Raw genomic sequence first — 24,256 nt, 5'->3', positions numbered from 1 at the left:
CATCGTGGCTCTGCTTAAGTGGCTCCCTCTCCTGGCTTCCCCTCTCACTCTAAGAAAGTTCACTGTCCTTACAGGGCCCTACAAGGGACTACACCTGCGGTGGAAGGGTTGGGAAGCCAAACAGGAGATGGAAGCAACTCAGAAATTTTTAACAGCAAGACTACCAGCCATAGGCTGGAGTGATGGAGGGAGGGTTGAAGGATTGAGGTTACAGAATCCCAGGAGTCAGGGTCACAGTTAGAAATGCTCTCTGGAGAAGACAGATGCTGCTTGAGACACTGCTGATGGCAGAGAAGGACGGGGAGACATAACCCAGGCTTCTCCCTTTTTTCACCATCTGATTTTCCACCAAGTTGCCTATTGGCCGATTCTAGCTGGAAGCTACCACCTGAGGGAATCTCTGAAACTGGAAGGTAGCCTGGGGTGGGGGTAGGGGGTTAGCTCTCCAAGTGAGAACCTGAAGAATGGATCAAGGGCAAACAGGTCCTGTACTAAGACCTTTCCAGGTACAGTCTGCTAAAGCTGATGTGTAAAATGTACCTGCTGTCTTCCCTAACTGTGCAGAGTGAGGCCAGGATAGTGGATGCAGAGGGAGCAGGATCCTGTAGCATGAAGAATGGCTGGGTGAAGATTAAAGTTGGTTCCAGTAATCATTCACAGGCAAAAGCCTGGAAGACAGGAGGCAACAGGACTCAATATGTGAATCAGTTCCTGGTAGAGAAGGCCCTTGGGAAGAAGCCCCAGAGCAATACAGACTTGGGAGGAGTTCTGTGTTTCATGTTTGAGAGACCAGGGATGCTGTAAAAAAGGACCCTGGGCTTGGGTCCAAAGGCCTGGATGTGAGCTCTGCTTCTGTCCCTAATTAGCTGTGTGAACTTGGTAAAGAGATTCACTTCCTGGAGCCCCAGTGTTCTCATCTACAAAATGTGGACAACAGTAATACCTGTTTCATGGAGCTGTCCAGAATATTGAAAGAAATAATGAATATAAAAATCTAAATGCCATTCCTCTGATTAGATTCCCCAGAAGTTCCACATTGTTGCTGTTTTAAGGATTTTATTTATTTATTCATTCATGAGAGACGCAGAGAGAGAGAGAGGGGCAGAGACACAGGCTCCATACAGGGAGCCCGATATGGGACTCGATCCTGGGACTCCAGAATCACACCCTGGGCTGAAGGCGGCACTAAACCGCTAGGCCACTAGGGCTGCACAGGATTTTATTTATTTTTTTTTATTTTTTTTTTTTATTTTTTTTTTTTATTTACTTATGATAGCTACAGAGAGAGAGGCAGAGACACAGGCAGAGGGAGAAGCAGGCTCCATGCACCGGGAGCCCGACGTGGGATTCGATCCCGGGTCTCCAGGATCGCGCCCTGGGCCAAAGGCAGGCGCCAAACCGCTGCGCCACCCAGGGATCCCGGATTTTATTTTTAAAGTAATCTCTACATCCAACGTGGGGCTTGAGCTCATCACCTGGAGATCGAGAATCACCTGCTCTTTGGATTGAGTCAACCAGGTGCCTCTTTTCTATTGTTTTTGATTTAGTATCCAAATTCCTCTGAGGCACACAAAGCTCTTCAAGATGTGGCTTCTGTGTACTTCTTTCACTCATCATTTATCACCACTGTCCACTTCTGCAGGTCTACAGACAAGCCAGACAGAACCACTTGCAATTCCTGGCACTTTTCTCTCTCATAGTCTCTGCAAATACAGCCCTTTCTACCCGGAGCATGCTGTTCCTGATATACACCCCTGGCCTAATTCCTGTTCTTTCTTTGAAATTCAGCTTAGGAGGTATCTCCTTCAGGAAGCCTTCCTTAATACCTTGTCCATCCTTCGCGTGGGCTAGGTGCTCTTACTCTGTTTTCGGAGCACCGTCTGCATCTTCCAATTCTAACACATTCAGTGGTTTTTGGAATTAAAGGTTTGTACTGTGGGACGCCTGGGTGGCTCAGCAGTTGAGCGTCTGCCCTTGGCTCAGGGCGTGATCCTGGAGTCCCAGGATCGAGTCCCACATCGGGCTTCCTGCATGGAGCCTGCTTCTCCCTCTGCCTCTCTCTGTGTCTCTCATGAATAAATAAATAAAATTAAAAAAAAAAAAGGTTTTTATTGTCTTTTTTATGAGACTGGAGTTTCTGGAGGACAGGATCATTGTGCTTCCTATTTCTCTACCTCCAGGCCTTCCAAGGCCTGACATCAAGTGGACCTCAGGAGATGGCAGTTGAGTGAAGAATGCATACATGCATGAATGAATGAACTGATGGTACAAACTTAAGGGGACAATGATGAACAATACCTTTTGTATTTCCATCTTAAAAAAAAAACCCAATAGTAAAAAAATAAAATAAAAAAAGAACAATCTAGAAGTTTACCCCAACCCTAACACAATGCTCTCCTGTGATTGCACATGCCCATCATTTCCCCCTCTGGGTTGCCTTCCTCAGTGTACAGGCTGAATGGCTGAATCATTTTTAGTCATGAAGGAATTTTTATTCCTTTAACTTTGCTTGTTTGGACGTATCCAGAGAGCTCTGTGACCCTCGATATCTAAAGTTGAGTGTTCAATTACTGATAGTATAATGAGGAGAGATGACCTCATGTCATTTTTCTGACCTGAAGATGTTAATTCTGAACTTCTCCCTCTACCTTCACCTCCAGCTTGCTCCTCCTCCTGTTCTCCACCACAGTGAATGATATCACCATCTGACCACTCATCTAAGTGGGAAACTCGTAATTCACTTCTCACTCTCCCTTAGCTCCTCTCTCCCAAATTGGTCACTAGATCTTGCCCGGTCTACCACAGAATTATCTCAGGGATCTCTCTTCATTTACCTCTATCCCCAAGTTATAACATAATTCCAGGGCACTGTGATCTCTCCCCAGAATGATCGCATTGGCCCCCTTGCTTTTTTAGGCATCTATCATCTCCATTCATTCTTCATACTGCAGGCTGGAAATGCAAATGTGACCTTCCTTTAAAATCCTCTGGCTTCCCAGCGCCCTCAAGATAAAGCACAAACCCTAATGCACTGTATTTTGCAAGGTATGGACTATTTAGCCCTCTACTTTTCTGGCCTCATCTACCATTCTTCCCTGGAGAGTAAACTCCAACCACACAGAATTACTTGTTTTACAACTAGTGTAAAGCGCTTTATTACCCCACTTCACTAGGTCAACTTCTCGCTCTTCTTCTCTGGCTCCATTCAGATGTTGCGATGCCCTTGGGGGAAAATGTCCTTTTGTACTCTCCTGAGCTTTCACAGCCTCATTTCATACTCGGGAGCTCCAGCGCCCACCAGGCGAGTGCAGCGTAATGGTTAAATCCACAGGCAAAGGTGTCTGGTTACTGGGATTCGAATTCCACGTTGGCCATTTACTAGTTGTGCGACCTAGGGCAAGTGAGTAATCACGCCTGTAACGTCAGGATAATATTTCATCAGTGTGTTGTGAGAATTAAATGAGATGATGTAAGGTGCCGGATAATTAGAGCTGGCCATACGACAGCCCTGAAAACTAAAGCTCGACCTCCCACCCCACCGCATTCTCAAGGCTGGGTACGCGTGTGGTTTCGTTTTTGTTTTTATGTATTCATGAGAGAGAGAGAGAGAGAGAGAGAGAGGCAGAGACACAGGCAGAGGGAGAAGCAGGCTCCTCGCAGGGAGCCCCATGAGGGACTCGATCCCGGATCCCAGATCCCAGAATCACGTCCTGGGCCGAAGGCAGACGCTCAACCGCTGAGCACCCAGGCGTCCCTGTGGTTTCGTTTTAATGCGCGCATTTGTTCCAGTCTCACCTTGTAGTCTGTTTCACTTGACAAGGTAGTTAGACCGGGAGGCGATCACGACTTTCCCGTCCCCGCGCTCGGCGACACCCAACGCCCCCAGGTGGCTCCAGCTGTCCGCAACCACCGCGGAGCGAGCGAGGGCATACCATTCAAAATTTCAGGGGAAAAGAGGCCTTTTCTAACCGAATAGTCCGTGTTTATAAGGCCTCCCCTCTTTCGCTTCCCAACCTCGAATTCTGTCAGCCGCAATAAAAGTCAGAAGTAGGACTGGAACTAGGACGGAGAGAGTAGGCTCGGCTCCCTCCCCCACGCTCCTGGCGGCTTTGGTACTTTCTCTTCTCAATTCCCTCTCAATAATGGTACCGCCCGCGGAGGGGAGAGGAGAGGCAGTTTCTGAAGTCCGCGGCGTTCGCAGGCTGGTGCTCGTACAGAACCACCCCTCGCGCCGTGGCGCGGTGGTACCGTCCTCCGGCCTCTGATTGGCTGCCGAGGCCCCGCAGTCGGGCTCAGCTCGCCGCGCCGCCCTCAGTACCGCTCCGGCCGCCGCGCCGCCTGGCTTTCCTATTCCTTGTTCTCGGCGGGCTCTGGGGGCTCCGCGCTGCGGCCGTTAGTCATGTCGGGTAGGTGACTCCTTCAGCGAGCAGCGGCAGCGGCGAGAAGGGGCCTGGCGGGGTTGGGCAGTCTTCCCGCCCACCTGGGGGCCCCGAGGGAGAGCCTCCGGCCCTGAGGGAGGCTTGGGGTGGGGGGGCGGCCGGGGCCGCCGCCATATTGGACTGGAGGGACGCACGCTCCCAACGCTCTCCGTCTGCAAATCTCGGCGGGAGCGCATCGGGCTCCCTCCTTTTTTTTGACCCTGTCCTTGGAACCTGAGGAGACGTGCAGCTCCCGGGGAGGGTGTGTGAGTTGGTGGGGGGGGTAGGGTGGGGGGGGCGGAGGCCGTCTACGCCATCGCAGGGGCGGGGGGAGCCCGTGATTAGAGCATCCGCCTGAGAGAATCGGTGCTTCTGGTTCTCCGCTCCGCCTCAGATCTTTCAGCGAGGCCTCGGGCCAGCCGTCTCGCCGCCTCGTACCTCAGTTTCCCCATCTGTGAAGTGGAGCTGGGCCTTCCTGACTCACCCATTCATCAGGTGGGGGTCTTGACGCTCTGGGAGCCCTTTCAAAGGACGTTGCCTTGCACGAAATCCTACTTACCGACATTTCCCACTACCGCAGATCACTCGGATTTGAATGGGGGTGTTTGCATATAATTCAGCTTCCTCCTCACCCTCTTCATTTTTCTCCCCTTCCTCCAGTTGTTTATCTCCCACAAGAGCCTGAAAGAGAGCTTTTTCTATTCTGGATAGACTTCTGTAGGTACATGTGGCGTTCACCTTAAAGCATGCAGGCCAGAGGAAAGGCAGTCTTACACGAAAGGCAGTGATCTCTTCAGGGCAGTCAGTTCAGATCCTGCTAAACTCGAATACAAAGTCTGGAACACCAATGCTCTCTAGATTTAGCAGCCCTCGTTAACCGCACAAGATCCTCTGTTGTGGGCACCTCACAGGCTGCAGAGATCCAGCTATTCACTGGCTAGAAAACATCATGAGAGGTCACGTTTCACGTGGAAAAGCAGAACATTTCCTTGAAGCCCTACGATCGGGATGAAAGTGACTGCTGGCACAGTCTTACGTTTTTTAAGGGAGGACCTGTTGGTATTAAAAAAAGAACAAAACCAAAAAAAACCCAAAAAACCCCACAACCAAACAATCCCCCCTTCTCCTGCCCCCTGCAGATCCAGTCTTGTAGAAGGTTGGAAATGATGTGACAAAAAGCAAGTATCAGGCTGAGATGAGGCCAATTAACAAGACTGGCTGGACAGAAGAATAATAAACATTCCTCAGAGTAACATTAATGTTAAGCCTGAATATTGAGCTTTTGTGGAAGGGGGCACTTAGCTGATGGAAGAGGCTGTTAACTGCACAGGATTTCTCTCTTCTTTCAGCATTTAATCCTTGCACAAAGAAAAAAGTAGACATTGGTAGGTACATCTTTTACTGGGTGCATAATTTGGAATGAAGTCTGATAAAGCTCCACAGAAGTATCTAGAAGTATGTCCTTAGGAAGTGTGTGACCCATTCCATGGTTTGGAAAGAAAATAAAAAGATTGTCCTACCCTCATGGGGAAATTTATCGTTTTAACGGACATTAAAAACTATTGGTGTGTCTTGATTTTGAACATTTTTATTGGTGTAAAACTATCGCTATTTTTATCAGACTGCGTAGCTTTTATGGAAGATTAAATTTTAGAGGTTACCATCTGCAAAATTCAGGATTATCAGTGTGTCATATTAGAGTGTAAGCTGGTTTATCCATTAGTAGTGATCTTCAAAGTACCAAGACACTAGATACTTGTCACTTTGTAAGTTAAGTTTTTTAAATAATAAGATTGGCTTTCACATGTAAAAAGAACATTATAGTAATTGATTGTTTCTAAATGAAGTCCATTAAAGTGAGAATCTTTAAGTTCTACTTAGTGTTATATACTGTTTATACATTTTGTGAAACATGTATGAAAATACTTCTGACTTTATAAAAAAGAAGCACTTTTTGACTTGTTTTTTGGTGAATGTTTCAGTTAATAAATGTTATAGTAAACTCCCCGTAAATAGCTAATTGCATTAAGTTTAGTTAATCCTTTAAACATTTGCAGGCTCAACCATTCCAGATGCCTGACAGAGAAAACTTATAAGGTTAATAAAATATAAGTGCTTACATAGTCCATAAATAAGTAAAAAGTGTAAATATTGTCAGATTCTCAGACATTCAAATATTGTTTACTAATGTGAACTATTTGACACCTTCAAGTTAGAATCAAATTTAATATCAGTTATACATACAAAAATTAACAAAATTTTGATACTTCTCATTTTGGCAATATGGCAGACCAAAATAAATTGAAAATCCTCTATCTACGAACACCAGAAGTGGAAGAATTTACAAAAAAGAAAGGGCAAGACCTAACTGCCAGAAATGAAGTAGAAGCCAGCCAGCTTAGAGCTAGCTTGACAGTTGCCCTGAAGAGGAGGGTGTAGGTCCCATCATTTAAAGACTTGGGTAAGGGGCAGAGGGAGAGGGAGAAGCAGGCCCCCAGCTGAGCTGGGAGCTGATTTGGTGCCATTCCCAGGACTCCATGATCATGACTTGAGCTAAAGGCAGACACTTAACCAACTGAGCCACCCAGGCGCCCTGAGACTTTATCACCCAAGTAACTAAGGATAGATGAAACCTTGAGACTGTTAGAGTCAGGTAGTGGGAACTGAGACCTTATATAAACCTAGATGTTTGAAAGACTGTCTTTAGACAGTGAAAGAATAAACTAGAAAAAAAAAAAACCTTTGTATCAGCATAACGGATAATAAGGAACCTTGGGCCCTGAGTGAAAAAAGTCTTTTCCTGAGAATTTGTAACCTGGGAACTGTGCTTCATACAATTTGGGTGTGTATTTAGGCTAGTTATGGGAGTCCAGGAAGACTTAAGCCAAGAAATTAACAAAAATTGGTTCTGGGCTGGTAATAACCTTGGGGCTCCTGGTAGAAACAAATGAAAAACCTTTTCTGGAGGAAATTTCACAGCCTAGGTCACAGGACTTTTCTAGGAAAAATAAGATTCACAAAAGATTCACATTAAAGAATTAGAGAACTCAGAAACAGTTCACCAAAATGAGAGTTTGAGATAAACGAGGTTAGAACCCTTAGCAGGTAATATGAAAGCAAATCTATGTTTGAAATTGTTAAAAACCTAACAGAAGGGGATCCCTGGGTGGCGCAGCAGTTTGGCGCCTGCCTTTGGCCCAGGGCGCGATCCCGGAGACCTGGGATCGAATCCCACATCGGGCTCCCGGTGCATGGAGCCTGCTTCTCCCTCTGCCTGTGTCTCTGTGCCTCTCTCTCTCTGTGTGACTATCATAAAAAAAAAAAAAAAAAAAAAAAAAAAAAAAAAAACCTAACAGAAGGAGTCAACCCTAAGACCAAGATATTATGAAGAAAGGTCATGTAGATTTAAAAAAAACCGAGTAGGGATGCCTGGGTGGCTCAGCGGTTGAGCATCTGCTTTGGGCTCAGAGTGTGATCCCGGAGTTCCGGGATCGAGTCCCACTTCGGGCTCCCTGTGAGGAGCCTGCTTCTGTCTCTGCCTATGTCTCTGCCTCTCTGGTGTGTTTCTCATGAATAAATAAATAACAATCTTAAAAAAAAAAATAAAAAGAACCAAGTATATCTACTAGAAGTAGAAACTGTGGTTAAGTTGAATTGCAGACCTAGCAGAAGAAATTAGTGAAGTAGAAGACAATTACCCACAATCCAATTCAGGAGATAAAAAACAAGATTAAGAAACAGGTTAAGAAGCAATGTCATACATTTAATATGTGTATAATATATCTTCTAAGAGAATAGGAATCAATATTAGAGTTGAGAATTCTCTAAGATTGATGAGTATTTTGAATCAATAAGTAGTTTCAAATGTGAGACATTACAAATCAGTTAATACCTAGATACGTTGATGTGAAGCTTTAGATTATGAAATACCAATTGCCTACCAGAGGAAGATTGGTAGACTTTAAAGTTCTAAGAAACTGGAAAATAATGAGATGACCCCAAGTCTAAAGACTAAGAATACCACTTTCAGGCCTTTGCCAAAGGAGCTAAAGAAAAATTGAATCCAGAAAGGAGAAATAGCATGCAAAAAACAATAGAAGCAAACACAGTAAATAAAAAGCAAGTATTAACAGAATGGAACATTGAAGTTAAGGTGATTACATTTGGAAGTTAAAAAATGGAAGCAAAATAACATGTGAAGGCTGTGGTTGCTTGCCATTGTAGTATTGTGATTAATTCTAGTGAAGGTTGAAGATCATTTTGAATTTTGTCAAGAGTGCATGTTAAAAATTGAACATATTAAATTATGAGTGATAACATTAAAAAAAATTGAATGTTTATCTTCCAAAGCAATAGGGGAAAAAGTAAAGAACATCTAGTAGGAGGCAGGAAAGGAGTTACAAGGAAAAAGAAAACCCTAGTAAGTAAAATCTAGTATATAGGCATGTAAGAGTAAATAAAAAGTAGTAGTAAAAAATGTGAAAACGCCAGTTGAAAGTTTCACAGTGGGGAAAAAATGATCTGTATATTGTTCAGAAATGATATACCTAAAACAAGAATAAGAAATGTTGGAAATATAGAAATAGAAGATTAACCAGGCAAACACCAACCAAAAGCAAGATTGTTTAGTTATATTAACAGTCAAAATAAAGTTTGGACATTTTTTGTCATAATGTAATGTTAAAAGGATATTCATCACAAGTATGTAAATCTGTACTTTCATCTGCGTGACAGTATAGCCTCAAAATACAGAAAGCAAAAAAAAAAAAATAGAATTGACAAGTCTATGGCTAAATGGAGGTTTTTTTTTTTTTTAGTATACCTTTCTGTGTCGTTAATAGGTTAAGTGGACCGAATGTTATTAGTATGAAATAACCAACAAGTATCTAGACTTAACAGAATTGACTCAACATTTAGGAAATACACAGTTCTTTTCAAGCACATTAGGGGCATTTATGCAAGTAAAATCTTTACCAAGGGGGAAAAGCAAAAAAGAGCAAATCCTAATAGGTACCAGGAATAATAGAGAAAATATCTTTTCTGGCTGCAATAACTGGAAGACAAAAACAGAATCAAAACCCTATACACTTGGAAATGAAAGCATTTCTAAATCATGGATTCAGACACAAGGTTCATTAAGAGCAGTAGTTTGAAATACTGTAAATAATATTTACAAACTCATTTTCTTTGATGAATATAAGACCTCTGTATTTCCTCATTATTTATACTAAGGGCCGTACTTACTAGTCAATATATATATTTTCTGGAGTTTTAAAGTCAGCCAACTAAAGTCATATAAAAAATTACAAAATTTCAGAGGACCAAGGTGACTGGGTTAAAATTATTAACTCATACTTCCTGGATTTGAGCCAGGGTTACATGACCTATATGCTGTGTACTTATATAATTTTGCTTGAGTGAAAGGGAAATAAACAGATCTTGGACTCCACTCTCATTGGGAGAACCCCCATCTATGCCTTGTGATGTAATTGAAGCCAAAGCTGCTTTTATCCCCAGGGTACCTTAAGTTTTACACATACACCCCATCTTGCCCTTCATAATTCTTTTTATTTTTTTATTTTTTTAATTTTTTTTTCATAATTCTTTTTAGTTTCTGATTTGGTTGAAGCTAATTGCCTTTCTCATTTGGTGGCTGTATCTAATCTCTGGTCCAATTAGATTCTGAGTGCTTTTCTTTTTTTTTTTTTTTTTTTTTTTTTATGATAGACACAGAGAGAGAGAGAGGCAGAGACACAGGCAGAGGGAGAAGCAGGCTCCATGCACTGGGAGCCTGATGTGGGATTCGATCCCGGGTCTCCAGGATCGCGCCCTGGGCCAAAGGCAGGCGCCAAACCACTGCGCCACCCAGGGATCCCTCTGAGTGCTTTTCATAGTGTATTTGGTTAATTAGCTATGAATCTGTGGTCATTTTATTATGGGTATGGCAGTGATGCATAATTTATTTTTCATCTCAGCCTTAAGTCCTTTACATTCATAGAAGGAAGTAGTTTGTCAGGATTTCATTCAATATTCTTATAATTAAGGATTTAGAAGAATAATCTTGTTGAATCTGATTGTATATTTCTGTTACTGATGAGTGGCAAATTTGATGTCCTCTATTTCTACTGCCAGCGGCAATGTTTTCATATTGTAGCTTTATGTGAATTGAATGAAGATGTCACTCATTTGATTTCTGGTGGGTTTTCAGAACTGTTTGACAGCAAATGATTTTGTTTCATGTTGGATGAGATTGGCCCTAATGGTCAGTAGTTTCAGATGGAGTGATTTTTTGCAGTTGTAAGAATGTTTCATATAATATTACTTTTATTCATTACTAATAAGCTTAGGTCATTCGTTTGACAGTAGAAACGTAAAGGACAGAGCCTCTTCAAAAGTTTTTGATATACCTGACATTTTGAGTTATTGAGAAAAGCTCATGGTTAAAAAAAGTTTTTTTGACATTATTTAATTAAGTCTTGCATTCCTTGGTAGCTTTTATTGCTGGAAAGGAAGCGCGAAGCAGGTATTGCTGAGTTGGTGTACCAGTTGGTCAAGTCCTTGGAAGCTTGGTAAAGTTTGGGCTAAACAACTAACTTAGCTGCTTTTACCAAAGTTCAGAAATCTATTAGTTGCTGCTGGCAGCCAAACCAGTCCATTATAGGGGAATGAAGTCTGTTGGGCTGCTGAGGATTCACAAGTCAATGTAATCCTGGGGATTTATCTTGTCAGAGTGTAGCCCACTACACCCCCCCCACCCCCCCACCCCCCCCACCCCCCCACCCCCCATTTTTTGGTCTTGATTAGTTTCAGTAGATGTCTTTTTGTATATACAGGTAGCTTGAGTTGAGCTTTTGTTAAAAAAGGATGAATTTTTCTTTGATGGTTATATATTTGTTCACTTGGTTCTTGTGACCATCAGGACACATTTAATAGAATGCTCTTTTTCAAAGATATAGTTACTGTAAATACAGTAATTTTAACTAGTTTTTTTCCTGTTTCTACTACATTTTCTTAACACATTTCATCTATAAAAGCTAAAGTCAGCCTTTGAGGGAAGCATCATTTTAAATAAGATTTAAAATTCTTTTTATGTGTTTTAGATTCTGGAACTTACGGTCAGTCTGGGGGTGACCAGCAAAGGTAAAGTATACACATTTTAATAATACTATGTAAGAGTAGAACTGAGGGGGATAAAGATAATGTTTAGTCAAGCATTCCTTTTGAGATTTGGTATCTGGATTTCTTAGAGTTAAATGTTAGCTTGTCAAGGGGGAAAGGCCTGTGTACATATGTACTAAAACATTTTTTCCTTTTTAAAAAAGCCACTTGAATCTGTAAATACAGGAGCCCCCTAGAGATTAAAACAAATCTCATAGATATTTTATAGTATGTTTACTTCAGGAAATTTTTAAAATGAAACTATTAAAAAGATTTAAACAATTGAACTATATAACAGGTTCTTAAAGCATTTCAGGTTATTTTTTTTTTTTTAAGATTTTATTTATTTGTTTATTTATTTATTTATTTGACAGAGAGGGAGAGCACAAGCAGGAGGAGTGGCAGGCAGAGGGAGAGGGAGAAGCGGCTTCCTGTGGAGCAGAGAGCCCAATGTGGCACTTGATCCCAGGACTCTGAGATAATGACCTGAGCAGAAGGCAGATGCTTAATCATCTGAGCCACCCAGGCGCCCCAGCATTTCAGTTTTTGATTGTATATAATATGTTATTTATTTTTCAGAGCAGATTTTCTTTAAGCACTATAATAGAAATGTTGAGCATTTTAAAAGGACTCCTTGCCATGCTTAAAATAAAAAGAAAAGTCTGTTTTTATGTGACTATATGCATGCAGTGGGTTCTTTTACTTGCCAGAAACACAGCCTTCAAGTTACACTATAAATGTTTTTGCATCTCAACGTGAGATATTCAGAATAGCATCTCAGGTGTCTTCTGTCCTCAAGTTTTGATATTCATAAGAACAAAACTGGTTTGACTTACTTTTCTGTTCTCATAGAGTAGTGCTAACCTCATAATAGGCAACTAGCAAATGTTTATTCAGTGAAATATATTTTATAAAGCTAAATTCTGTTAGCACTTTATAGCTCTGGATTGATAAAAAAGATTTTTTTTTTTTTTTTTTGCAAATATTTAGGCGGGGGGGGACATATTTTGAGAAAGTTTGTTTCTGACTTGTTAGAATTTACATGCTGTAAAATTAAAGTTCAAATCTGAGGAAGGTAAATTGATTCAGTCAACAAACTATATGCCAGACTGTGTTATGACACTGGAGATACAATATAATTTTATTCTGTGATAGTACTCTGAAGATATACATGCTTTTAATTACTGAGGCAGAAATTGGACTTTTAGTGCCTATAGTGCCTTTTCTAGGAATTGAAAGGTAGATTTAAGATGGTGAGAAGAAATTAATCTGTGAAAACATAGCTAATTTGATTAAAGTGTTAACTTAAAAAGTTATTTTTCTGTCTCAGATTTTTATTATGGGTCTTGCTTCCATGTAATCCCTCCCCACACCCAAGTATAATTCTCTTGAGATTTTCTAGTTCGTTTATTTATTTATTTATTTATTTAGATTTTCTAGTTCTAACCTAGTTACATTTGTGAAAGATTGTCAAAGCTAAACTTTAGGTGCTTGTTTGGTATTCAAGAGTCTGGGAGTGACTTCATTTATGTCTTAACAGTCTGGTCATCACCTTTCAATTTAGACTCTAAAAGACAGACATATTGGCCATTGCTCAGAGGAGAAGCTTGTACAGAGTTGAAAATTGAAAATGAAGATAGGGTTTTTTTTTAAGCTTTTAAGTTCTAGCATATCTCTTTCAAGTACATTTTTCTTTTACAGTTATTCTTCCTATGGAAATCAAGGCAGCCAAGGTTATGGACAAGCACCACAAGTAGGTTAAAATATAAATTGTGCTTTTTTAAATAGTAATTTTAACTAAGTAGAGAATGAAATTTTTATTTACCTAAATTTCAGAGCTATTCTGGCTATGGACAAACTACTGATTCCTCATATGGACAGAACTATGGCGGCTACTCCAGCTATGGACAAAGCCAGTCAGGTTCGATTGGTTTGTTAAATTTGCTTTTTTAGAAATTAAAAAATCAGAACATTTACTAAATGGTATATCTTTCCAATCTTTAGGTTATTCACAATCCTACAGTGGTTATGAGAACCAAAAGCAGAGCTCATATGGCCAGCCGTCTTACAATAACCAGGGACAGCAAAACACGGAATCATCAGGAGGGTAAGGAAACAGTAAAAGCACTAAGATTGTGTTGGGCAGTGGAAATAATACTTTGGGTATTAAATAGACTTCACCATCAAACTCCTAGCTTTGCACATTTTTTCCAGAAAAGTTTTGAAGTATGAATTTCATAGTTTTGTGTTATGAAGAATGTGGAAATTGTCAGCATTGTGGTTTGATTCTTATGAAATGTGTTATTTGTAAAATTACTGTTTAGCTGTATATGAATGCATATGGTTTAAATGTTAAAAAAAATTGGATTTCTGCTTTATATCTGAGATTAAATAAAAACCTAGGTGTACAAGGAGACTTGTCAGTGCTTTTATTTCCATTTTAGTTTTTTAGCCATTTTAATGTATTACCTTTTCAGAGACAAAAAAATCAAAAAGTGCTAAAACCTGTCCACACATTTCAGATACTCCAAATATGCTTTCTGTGTTAGTATAGGTAGGTGAATATTTACTAACAAGTGTACAGGTTTTATGATTTTCTTTTCTTAATTTTTGTTTTCATTTTATAGTTTTTTTTTTTTTTAAAGTTTCAGATATGGGGAGCTTGTTCTTTCTTAAAAATTTTTTTTGAAAGATTTTTATTTATTCATGAGAGATACAGAGAGAGGCAGAGACATAGGCAGAGAGAGAAGCAGGCTCCATGCAGGGAGCCTGATGTGGGACTTGATCCTGGAACTCCAGGATCATGCCCTGGGCCAAAGGCAGGTGCTTAACCACTGAGCCACCCAGGCATCCCTTTTTAAGAAATTTTTTAATTAGTTTTTAAAAATTGTGCTTTGCATTTTGTGAAATGCTTTTGCATTCTCTGATTTAATTGATACTTGACCACTATGAGAGTGTGTCAGTAATTATCCCCATTTTGTAGAGGTTAAAGAGAAGTTAAGATTATGTATTTTATTAAGTTACATAGCTAAAAAATTATGCAAAAACTGAGGTCATAAGTTATTCTCTCTGCAGTGAAAAAATTATTCTAAGTGAAATCAGTTAAATAAAAGCATTGGGGAAAGATTTATGAGATCATGTTGTCAGTCTTACAGATATGAGAGTGTTTTGAAAAGTAGAGTGTGGAGTACAAATGTAGGGAATAATTCTCAGCATGTTATGTCAAAACAACTCTTTAAGTCCTGTTGGTTAGTTTTAAATTTAGGAGAGTCCTTTTATAAGGATGTGTTTTTGGAAGCATGACCTGTTAAGTGCAGGCCAAAGAGAAGTTTTAGATTTGGTTTGACAACCATTTTATTTTTTTAATTTTAAGTTTTTATTATTTATTTTTAAATTTTTTAAAAATTTATTTGAGAGACAGTATGTATGTATGCATGCAAATGGGGAAGAGGCAGAGGAATAGGGAGAGAGAATCTCAAGCAGGGTCCTCACTGAGTGTGAAGCCCACTGTGGGGCTCCATCTTGTGACTCTGAGACGCTTAAGTGACTGAGCCATCCAGGTTCCCCTAATTTTTTTTTTTTTTTACAATTTTATTTTATTGAAAGATTTTATTAGAGAGAGAGTGAGCATGAACAGGGAGAGGGGCAGAGAGAAGCCAACTCCCCACTGGGCAGAGAGACTGATAACAGTCTCCACCCTGGGATCATGACCTGAGCTGAAGGCAACACTTAACTGAGCTACCCAGGCACCTCTTGACAACCATTTTTTTTTTTTTTTTTTTGACAACCATTTTAAAGTGAAGGGCTAGGGTTCTGGCCACTGATGTGATGTGCTTTGGACAGGGAGTTTGGGGAACATAGTGATCTTTATTTATTAGATTGCTCTGATCATCTGATGTGGAATAAGATGTGACTTAAGTTATGAGACTTTTTGTTCCCTTTCTTTAAAAGTAAACATTAGAACTCAAATTCAATTAAATGTTCTTTTCAACATTCCCATCCTGATAACAGGCAAATTAATAGTTGTATTGCTTAAAACATACTTAGAAATTTCTTTTTGAATTGCTAGAGATAGTAAAGCAGTCTCATTTTTTGGTAGACTAGTTTCACATAAAAAATGGCATCACAAAGCAAGTTCCTTCCTCTAAAAGGAATTTATCTGAATGATAAGTTCCTTTTTTTTTTTTTTCTTTAAGATTTTGTTTTAAGTAATCTCTTCCCCCCACATGGGGCTCATACCCACAATCCCAAGATAAAAGTCTCATGCTTCACTGATTAAGCCAGCCAGGCACCACTTATTGTTTTCTGAAATTTATCATTGAAGATATTTAGGAGAATGTACCATTGGTTCTAAAGATAATTATAAGAAAATAGTACCCAAAATATTATGAGATAACATTGTTAAAGATTAAGTGATAGAGAGCCTTTTAATATAACTGTTAAAAGGACTCAGCACTTGGGGTTCCTGGGTGGCTCAGTCAGTTAAGCGTCTGCCTTAGGCTCAGGTCATGATCCCAGGGTCCTGGGGTTGAGCCCCACATCACGTTCTCTGCTCAGCAGTGGGGAATCTGTTCCTTCTCCCTCTGCCCTCTTCTCCCTCCTCCCCCCGCTCGTGCTCTTGCTCTCAAATAAATAAATAAAATCTTAAAAGGACTTAGCACTTGTGATATATTTGTTTAAAGAATGAGATATATTACTGTACTTTGTGGCATCTTTAGTTTTTTTTTTTTTTTTAAATTCAAAGGAATGGTAAAAGCCATAGTGATTTTTTTGCTTGACTAATGTTTTCAAAGGTCCATGTGGTTTGTGTCATACTATGGAACCTCTTCAATGATGGTGAAATGGAATTGTTTGAAGGTCATTCCATTGCTGATAAGGAGATTTTGTAGATAAAATAACTAAATGATTTGGTCCAGAAAGTGGTATTAGGGGCGCCTGGGTGGTTTAGTTGGTTAAGTATCTATCTGACTCTTGATTTTGGCTCAGGTCATGATCTCAGGGTTGTGAGATCCAGCTCTGTGTTGGGCTCTGTGCTTAGTGGGAATCTGCTTCAGATTCTCTTTCCTGCTCTGCCCTTCCCCCTTGCATTCTCTTTCTCTCTAGCAAATAAATACATCTTTTTTTTTTGGGGGGGGGTTTATTTATTTATTCATGAGAAACACAGAGAGGCAGAGACATAGGCAGATGGAGAAGCAGGCTCCCCACAAAGGATCCCGATTTGGGACTCGATCCAGCATCCCAGGATCACGCCCTGGGCCAAAGGCAGACGCCCACCGCTGAGCCACCCAGGTGTTGCTACATCTTTTTTTTTTTTTTTTTTTTTTTAAATAGTATTAAATATGATTGAGGTCAGCCTGGTCAGGCCTCTCGATCTCAGTCGATTTACTACAGTGAACATAATTCTATAAAATTTCAAATTCTTGATTTCTGTTTAGCCAAGGTGGAAGAGCGCCTTCATATGACCAGTCAGACTATGGTCAACAAGATTCGTATGACCAACAGTCAGGCTATGACCAACATCAAGGTTCATATGATGAGCAGTCAAATTATGGTCCACAGCATGATTCCTATAATCAAAATCAGCAGTCCTACCATTCACAAAGGGATAATTACAGCCACCACACACAAGGTATGATATAATGACCTTTTATTCTTTTTTCCCCTCATAGAATTGTATTGAGTTTTGGATTAAAAGACCTACATAGGATTTCAACTGTTTGTAAAAATTCAGAGTGCCCTTGAATAAATGTGCTTCTGGTACAGCCATCAAAGCTATTTTATTAGATTTCTATTTCTGAACTTCTCAGACTCCCCAAAGGTCATGTGACTTTTTGATAACTGATGACATGAATTTCATTTCTTGCGTTAATAACTGATCATTTGATGATGTTGCTCCTACCATTTGTTTTGATGGTGGTATACTTTATTTAGGGAAATTATGATTCTGTATTAGCCTTCTCTTACCACATCTAAGAAGGACCAGCCATTCTATAACTTGTTTTCTTACAGCACTTGGAATATACTACTGATACTTAGAAATCTGTTCATGTCATGGAAGTGAATGCTTCAGGGGACATAAGTCCTGTCTTAACTCATTTATCCCTTCACTGCCTAGTATAGGGCCTGGCTCATAGTAGTTGTTTAATAAATATTTGTTGAATAAGTGAATGAGTAAAAGTGGAAGCTCATTCACCGAATATCTTCAGTGAATATAGTCTCTGAATATGTCTCAGAAAATCCAATTATTTCTTGTCCATGCTTGACTTATATTTAAGTATTTTTGAGGTGAAGGAATAACTTTTAAGATTTGGGCTATGCTTTTCATCTAATATAAGAATTTGTACCTAATGTTGTACTGGAACTCAACTACTTTTTATCATCCATGACATCAAGCGGTGATACCCATGTCACCGTTTTGCTATCTGACCATAGCAGAATGGAATTTGACACAGATATAATTCTCAAACATATTTAATTCTAGGTGGTTCTGAGTTCTGCATACATGTGCCATTTTCCAAAGGGTATAATATGTGACCTAAAGAGCCATTTAAGTTTATGTTACGGGAAGCCTTTGTCAAAAATTACAATGGTTACTTATTCATGTGTATATTATTTTTTCTTTTTGTAGATGACCGTCGTGATGTGAGTAGGTATGGAGAAGATAATAGAGGATATGGCGGGTCACAGGGAGGAGGTAGAGGGCGTGGGGGATATGACAAGGATGGAAGAGGTCCTATGACAGGATCAAGGTAAGTATTTAAGTATAGGTGCCTACATTTCTTCTCTTTCTTTTTTCAATTAAAAAAATTTTTTATTGTTTTACTTAGCTGGTTTGATTCCAGCATCTGATTCAGTTAAGAGGCCTAAATAAAATAGATTATGTTGTAGAGAAGAAGGCAGAAATTCAAAATTTATTTTCAGTCTTAAGATGTCATATAAATTACCTCAGAATAGGCTATACTAGCAGTTTGTTTATGTGGTGTATATTAAACACCAGTGGGGAAAATTCCCCTGTTATGGTTGTGATTAAACCACTTAACTATGTTTCTCCTGCCAGAGCTATAGAGTCTAAATTCCTTTAAAAGATGACTCTGAGAAATCCAAGTATATTATATGTAAAACATAAAAAAAGGTAAGTTAATTTTAGATTGGAGTGCAGAGAGGCTATTCCTTAATCTTGAATCCCCTTGGGAAGGGAAAATATTAGGAGGCAATATCAGGTATATAAAGGTGGGGTTGGCAAATGAGAAAGATTTTATGTACTTAAACTATTTTGTCTCCCTTCTAAGTAAATAATTATTGAAATAATTAGTGCAGCATCACCTCATATTGTGTATTTTGTTCAGACTAAGCTATGGAAAAGATGACTTTAATTCAGTTTTTCTTTTCCCCGTTGCTAGTCCCAGGTTTTGGGACTTAATTTTGGCATATGTCATGAAAGCTGGTTACAAAATCACTTTTAAATATATCTGTAAATCTAGCACTTTGGTCCTAAAAACAAGAATGAAAAAATAATTGACATTTGTTGTCCTCAGTTGAGGTTTGCAGGTTACAAATTAATGTGTAAAATGCACAGGCTTAAAAGATAGTATGTGTTCCTTGGGAATTGGAATTGTTAGTGGCTTGTTAACTGACACTTGATAACATATCAGTACCAGTTCACTCTTTTGCTCCTTAGGGACTGCCTGTCCCCTGAGATGAACTGAGAAACAAAACCAGTTACATACAGCACTGTTACTTCCAAGTGAGCCAGGAATTGGATCACAGACTTGTATTTTTCTGTGTTTAGTGTACGGTACTTTGATATTATGGCAAACTAAAGCCTAAACATATTTGGTAAACTTTTATAAAAGTCCTTTGGTTGATAGCCAAAGTCAGTTTACAGTATATAAATATATTATTGTATGCTCTTCATTATCAAAGTGAGCAGCCTGCCATCATGTGGATATAAATGAACAATGTAAAGTGACATGGTGCTCACTTTCTACTTAATAGCCTCATTCACATCCCAGACAGAATCCCAAACAAGATAGCCAATAGGTATATTTAATTTTCCAGTTAAATGTTTTAGATAATTGGCTTCTTGGGAATGCTGTATGTTTTATAGTATATCGTAGGTTTAATTTTCTTCATAAGGAAATTATATCCTATCAATTATTTATTAAATTCTGACTGTGAGAGTGGTAGAACCCACTTTTCAGGAAGAGGAGGAGGGTAGGGAAATCTTTATTTTTTTTATTTTTTATTTTTTTGGGAAATCTTGAACAAAACATTTTCATCTTTGAGAGATCACTCATCTTAGAGATTTGAAAGGACCTTGAATGAATCTCCTAATAAAAGAGAGAAGATCCATACCTTAACCATCTTGAGAGTTGCATTTTTAATAACTTTTATAACCTCCTTGGCGTCCTATTTCAGTATAATTTCAGTATGACTTTTGGTCTAGATACTTGATCATGAACTAAACTTCTGATTTTCAGATGGTTTTATTTAGCCTTAGAACCTCTTCACACATTATCTTATGCAGAAGCCCACTATATATTAGGTCAAAATGATACTGATCTGGTTCAGGGTAAGACTGGGGGAGGGTGTCTTGCCCAATTGCTATCTATACCCTATTCTGCCCCTCCACCCAAGCCAAAAAATGGGATGTTCATGAAAGACCTTTTTAAGGAATCCATGTTGATGATGATATGATGATTCTCTATATTGGGTTGGTAAGTTTTTTATGTGAAAGGCCATGTAGTAAATATTTTAGGCTTTTTGGGCCATAAGATTTCTGTTATAACTGCTCACCTCTGCCCTTATAGCACCAAAGTAGCCATAGACAATATATAAATAAACATGGTTGTTTTCCAATAAAACTTCATTTATGCATATGGAAATTTGAAGTTCGTATAATTTTCACATGTCACAGTATGTTACTCAAGATGTGCTTTTTAGCTTATTTATATGGGTAAAGTATTTTTAATTAGAGTAAAAATGCTCAGTTTCAGGATTTTTTTCCCCACAGTTGGTTTTACATTTAAGTACCAAAAATATCCAAACATTTTTTGTTAGTCTTCATCAACACTCCCATTTATGTTTCTAATCATCTTATTTAAAAAATTATATCAAGGTTTTGAAAATATAATCCTTTCAGGGCTGTTTGAAGACTACCTGACATTAGTTAGGTTTCTATTTAAAGAAGAAGAGGTATAGTTTGTGGGTGAGGGTGGGATACATGGTACAAGGATGGGACATTCTTAGACTCAAGTCGTATGATTGCTTGGCTGGAGGAAGAACACAGACCAGAAGGAAGCTGTCAGATTTCCAAATATGAAAGAAAAATGTGTGAAAATTATAGGGACTCTAGGAAACAGTGTTTCTCTTTGAAAAAGCAGTTGTAGCAAAAAGATTCACTTTCTGATTGTCATCTAAAATTGATCACTGGCCTCTTAGTGGACTAGAAGTTTAAAGTTATAAGTTCTCTCAGTGTTTTTAACTTCAGCATTGGGATGAATGCATTGCAGAATTGCCAGAATTCTATAGATAATCATTTTTCATGATGAGATCACCAAGTTACGTAGCTCTTTTCAGGCTTTAATATCTTAAGCCTAAAACAGTCATCTTGAATTTTGAGTGTCTTCTTACAAGAGTTTTTGATTAGTTCCATTTAAATTGTGTACATGTTGCAGTGATAGTCTAGAACAGCACTGCCCAGTAGAAAGGTAATATGGATCACAAATGTGAGCTACATATATGACTTTAAATTTTTTAGTAGAGGATCCCTGGGTGGCGCAGCGGTTTGGTGCCTGCCTTTGGCCCAGGGCGCGATCCTGGAGACCCGGGATCGAATCCCACGTCGGGCTCCTGGTGCATGGAGCCTGCTTCTCCCTCTGCCTGTGTCTCTGCCCCTCTCTCTCTCTCTCTCTCTCTCTCTCTCTCTGTGTGTGTGTGACTATCATAAATAAATAAAAAAATTAAAAAAAAATTTTTTTAGTAGACACATTAGAAAAACATAAACAGGTAAAATCAGTTTTAATAATGTTCTACTTAATCTAACATACCCAAAGTATTTTAGCATATGATCAGTATAAAAATTACTGAGGTATTGTACATTGGCTTTTTCATAAAAAGACTTCAAAATCCATTTTGTATTTTATATTTTGAGTACATCTCAATTGTGGCTAATGAATACTGTATTGGACATGTAGCTCTAGAATGAAAGATTTCTTGGCTTCTTGAAATGTGGGTAAATGTTGAATCTAGAGAGCCTTTTTACCACACATAAAGATATGGGAGAAAATAAGACATAAATACAGCTACTGTTAAAAATGATATTTAGGGCAGCCCGGGTGGCTCAATGGTTTAGAGCCACCTTCAGGCCAGGGCGTGATTCTGGAGACCCAGCATCGAGTCCCATGTCAGGCTCCCTGCATGGAGCCTGCTTCTCCTCTGCCTTTGTCTCTGCCTCTCTCTCTCTCTCTGTCTTTCATGAATAAATAAATAAAATCTTAAAAAGAATGATATTTAAATCCATTGAGTCATTTACATTTGGAATTAACGTTAGTCTTCTTTGCACCCAAAAAATTGTATTTACTACTATGAAGATTCAACATAGCATGGTTTGTTTTTTTTGACTGATATTTTCTAATTTTTAGGTAAGTCCCTTTTTCTCTCTAGGTAATAGAGTTTCTGGGAACAAAGATTTCTGTATTGTCCTTTTACTCATTTGGCAGTTTAAGTTCTTGAATAGATATATTTAGATTTTTTTTTTTTAGATTTTTTTTTAAATGAAAGATTCAGAGTAGAGATTCTGTCAAAGAACTTTTTCTTGACAAGCACCTGTAATTAAATGACCATTTTCTACTTTATGTAATACCAATGAGAGAACCCTCAGCCTACCTTAGAGTAGGCTTTGAACTTGGGATAACAATTTCTGTTGTTAAGTCAAGAATATATAGTTGGTTTTCTTATGCAGGGAACACTGAGCCATACATTTAAGTATGTTTAATCTCTGAATAGCTCTACTACTTCACCTTAAAATGTCCTTACTTCAGGAACTCTTTATGTATACAAGGTTGCTGCTTTTTCTGAGAGGAAGACAAATTGTTGTGACAACATATTGACCCACATGTTCCGTATCTTCGTTGTCTTAATTGGCTAATGAAGCCTCAACTTGGTTTATGGAAAAGGGACTTGTAACCTGACTTCAGGTTTGAAAGATTCTTAACCACAGGCCCATCTCTTGTTAAATATTTAATAGTGAGTAGTACTTGAGGTTTATTCAGTGTATTTAATATAATATATTTACTTATAAGGGGTTGTATTATAGCCAGTTAATAAAGAATTTCTTAGTAAGTGAAGAGAAAAATGATTGAAACGTTTGAACTTGGAATGTTGAAACTTGAGAAAGCTTTGTATAGTGTTGAAGATCATCTAAACTGGTGTCTCTCAAACTTTACATATGAATTCCTTGGAGATCTTATTAAAAGTGCAGATTCTGATTTAGTAGGTATGGAGTGAGGCCTGAGATACTGCTCTTTGAGATTCTTCCAGGCTCTGCCTATGCTACTACCTCCTGGACCACCCTTTGAGTAGCAAGGATGTAAATCCTTATTTTGTGAAGGAGGAAACTAGCCTAGGGAGAATTACTGACTCGCCCAATTTTTCAAGATTGATTAGTAATAATAAAGATTATACCCTGAGTTTTTTAGTTTGAAGACTAGTACTTTTTCAAATGCACTATGATGTTTTCACATTTATGGCCATTGTGTTGAAATCTTCAGCTGCCGTTATTTTCAAAGGTAATGCTCAAATGAAGGTGAATTAAGTTAAAATATTATATGGAGAAATAGGAAATAATAAACCTATTTAAATGTTATTTGCTTTATAGCACTTTTATTTTGCAGTGGTATGTCCTTTTTTTATTGTTCAAAGTTCTATTGCTGGCCAAAATAGAAATTATAGGAATTAGCGGATGTATGCAGTTGCATATTTTCTCTCCACTGTGGCCAGATAAACAGTTTGGTACTTGGTTTAAGATGACAGCAAAATAAATAAGAGGTATCTTTTCCAGCACTTGTGAAAATTTCCTATTTAAAAAATCTACTTTATCCTGGGGACTTTAACCTCTTGACAGGAATACAGGCTTAATAGTTTCATTAGTTTTTTCCTCATTATTTTTTGAGTTCTCATGATCATCTTTGAAGAAATCTGAGATATAGTAGTTTCTAATAATGAGATTTTTAGCAGATCAATCTCAACTCTTTTGTTTTCCTTTCTTAAAAGAGTTAAGCAGTTACAGACAGGTCATTTAGAAGTGTAGGAAGAGCTTGAGTACTGTTCTGAAAGAGGCATCGAAGAGACTCAATAGGAAGCTATATGTATATGAAGGACCTGAGCTTTATATTGTCTGCATAGTCTTGACGTAGCCTTATTCTCCTTTATAGTCTTCCGGAAGTTAAAATTAATAACAAGATGCACGTGTCTATACCTAAGCTGGTTGCAAAGGGAGATTTTATATCAAGGTAGTAGAATTGACTTATAAAAGAAGACTGCTTTGCTTTCTCATTTAGTTAGAACGGTTTTTCTCAGGATTGTTCAGAAAAGCCATCTATCTTAGAGGCTAGAGAGGGTTATCATTATCATTATAGGAGAGGCTTTTAGCATTGAAGAGACATTAGTGTATTGGATTA

The 24,256-nt window shown here is 38.6% G+C and overlaps 2 protein-coding genes across 4 annotated transcripts in view; one reads left to right on the top strand and one right to left on the bottom strand.

Moving 5' to 3' along the window:
• MMP28 (matrix metallopeptidase 28) overlaps positions 1-4,132 on the bottom strand; it is a 35,106-nt gene extending 30,974 nt beyond the window's left edge. Inside the window, exons 1-2 of one of the 2 annotated variants that reach the window (XM_025440548.3) lie at positions 3,796-4,132; positions 3,161-3,414 (exon numbers count right to left, since the gene is read on the bottom strand). The gene's annotated coding sequence lies outside the window, so the exon portion shown is untranslated. The remainder of the gene's footprint in view (positions 1-3,160; positions 3,415-3,795) is intronic. The other variant, XM_025440547.3, reaches the window with a different exon arrangement.
• A 73-nt stretch (positions 4,133-4,205) lies between these two features.
• Positions 4,206-24,256, top strand: part of TAF15 (TATA-box binding protein associated factor 15) — a 30,515-nt gene continuing 10,464 nt past the window's right edge. Inside the window, exons 1-7 of one of the 2 annotated variants that reach the window (XM_025440549.3) lie at positions 4,206-4,406; positions 11,519-11,558; positions 13,278-13,329; positions 13,413-13,497; positions 13,581-13,683; positions 17,012-17,205; positions 18,205-18,325. In XM_025440549.3, coding sequence (XP_025296334.1) covers positions 4,400-4,406; positions 11,519-11,558; positions 13,278-13,329; positions 13,413-13,497; positions 13,581-13,683; positions 17,012-17,205; positions 18,205-18,325 — 602 coding nt within the window. In that variant the 5' untranslated portion in view covers positions 4,206-4,399. The remainder of the gene's footprint in view (positions 4,407-11,518; positions 11,559-13,277; positions 13,330-13,412; positions 13,498-13,580; positions 13,684-17,011; positions 17,206-18,204; positions 18,326-24,256) is intronic. The other variant, XM_049114210.1, reaches the window with a different exon arrangement.

This window comes from Canis lupus, chromosome 9 (assembly GCF_003254725.2).
Source record: "Canis lupus dingo isolate Sandy chromosome 9, ASM325472v2, whole genome shotgun sequence".
Taxonomy (NCBI): Eukaryota; Metazoa; Chordata; class Mammalia; order Carnivora; family Canidae; genus Canis; species Canis lupus.
This window is presented reverse-complemented; position numbering and strand designations above follow the sequence as displayed.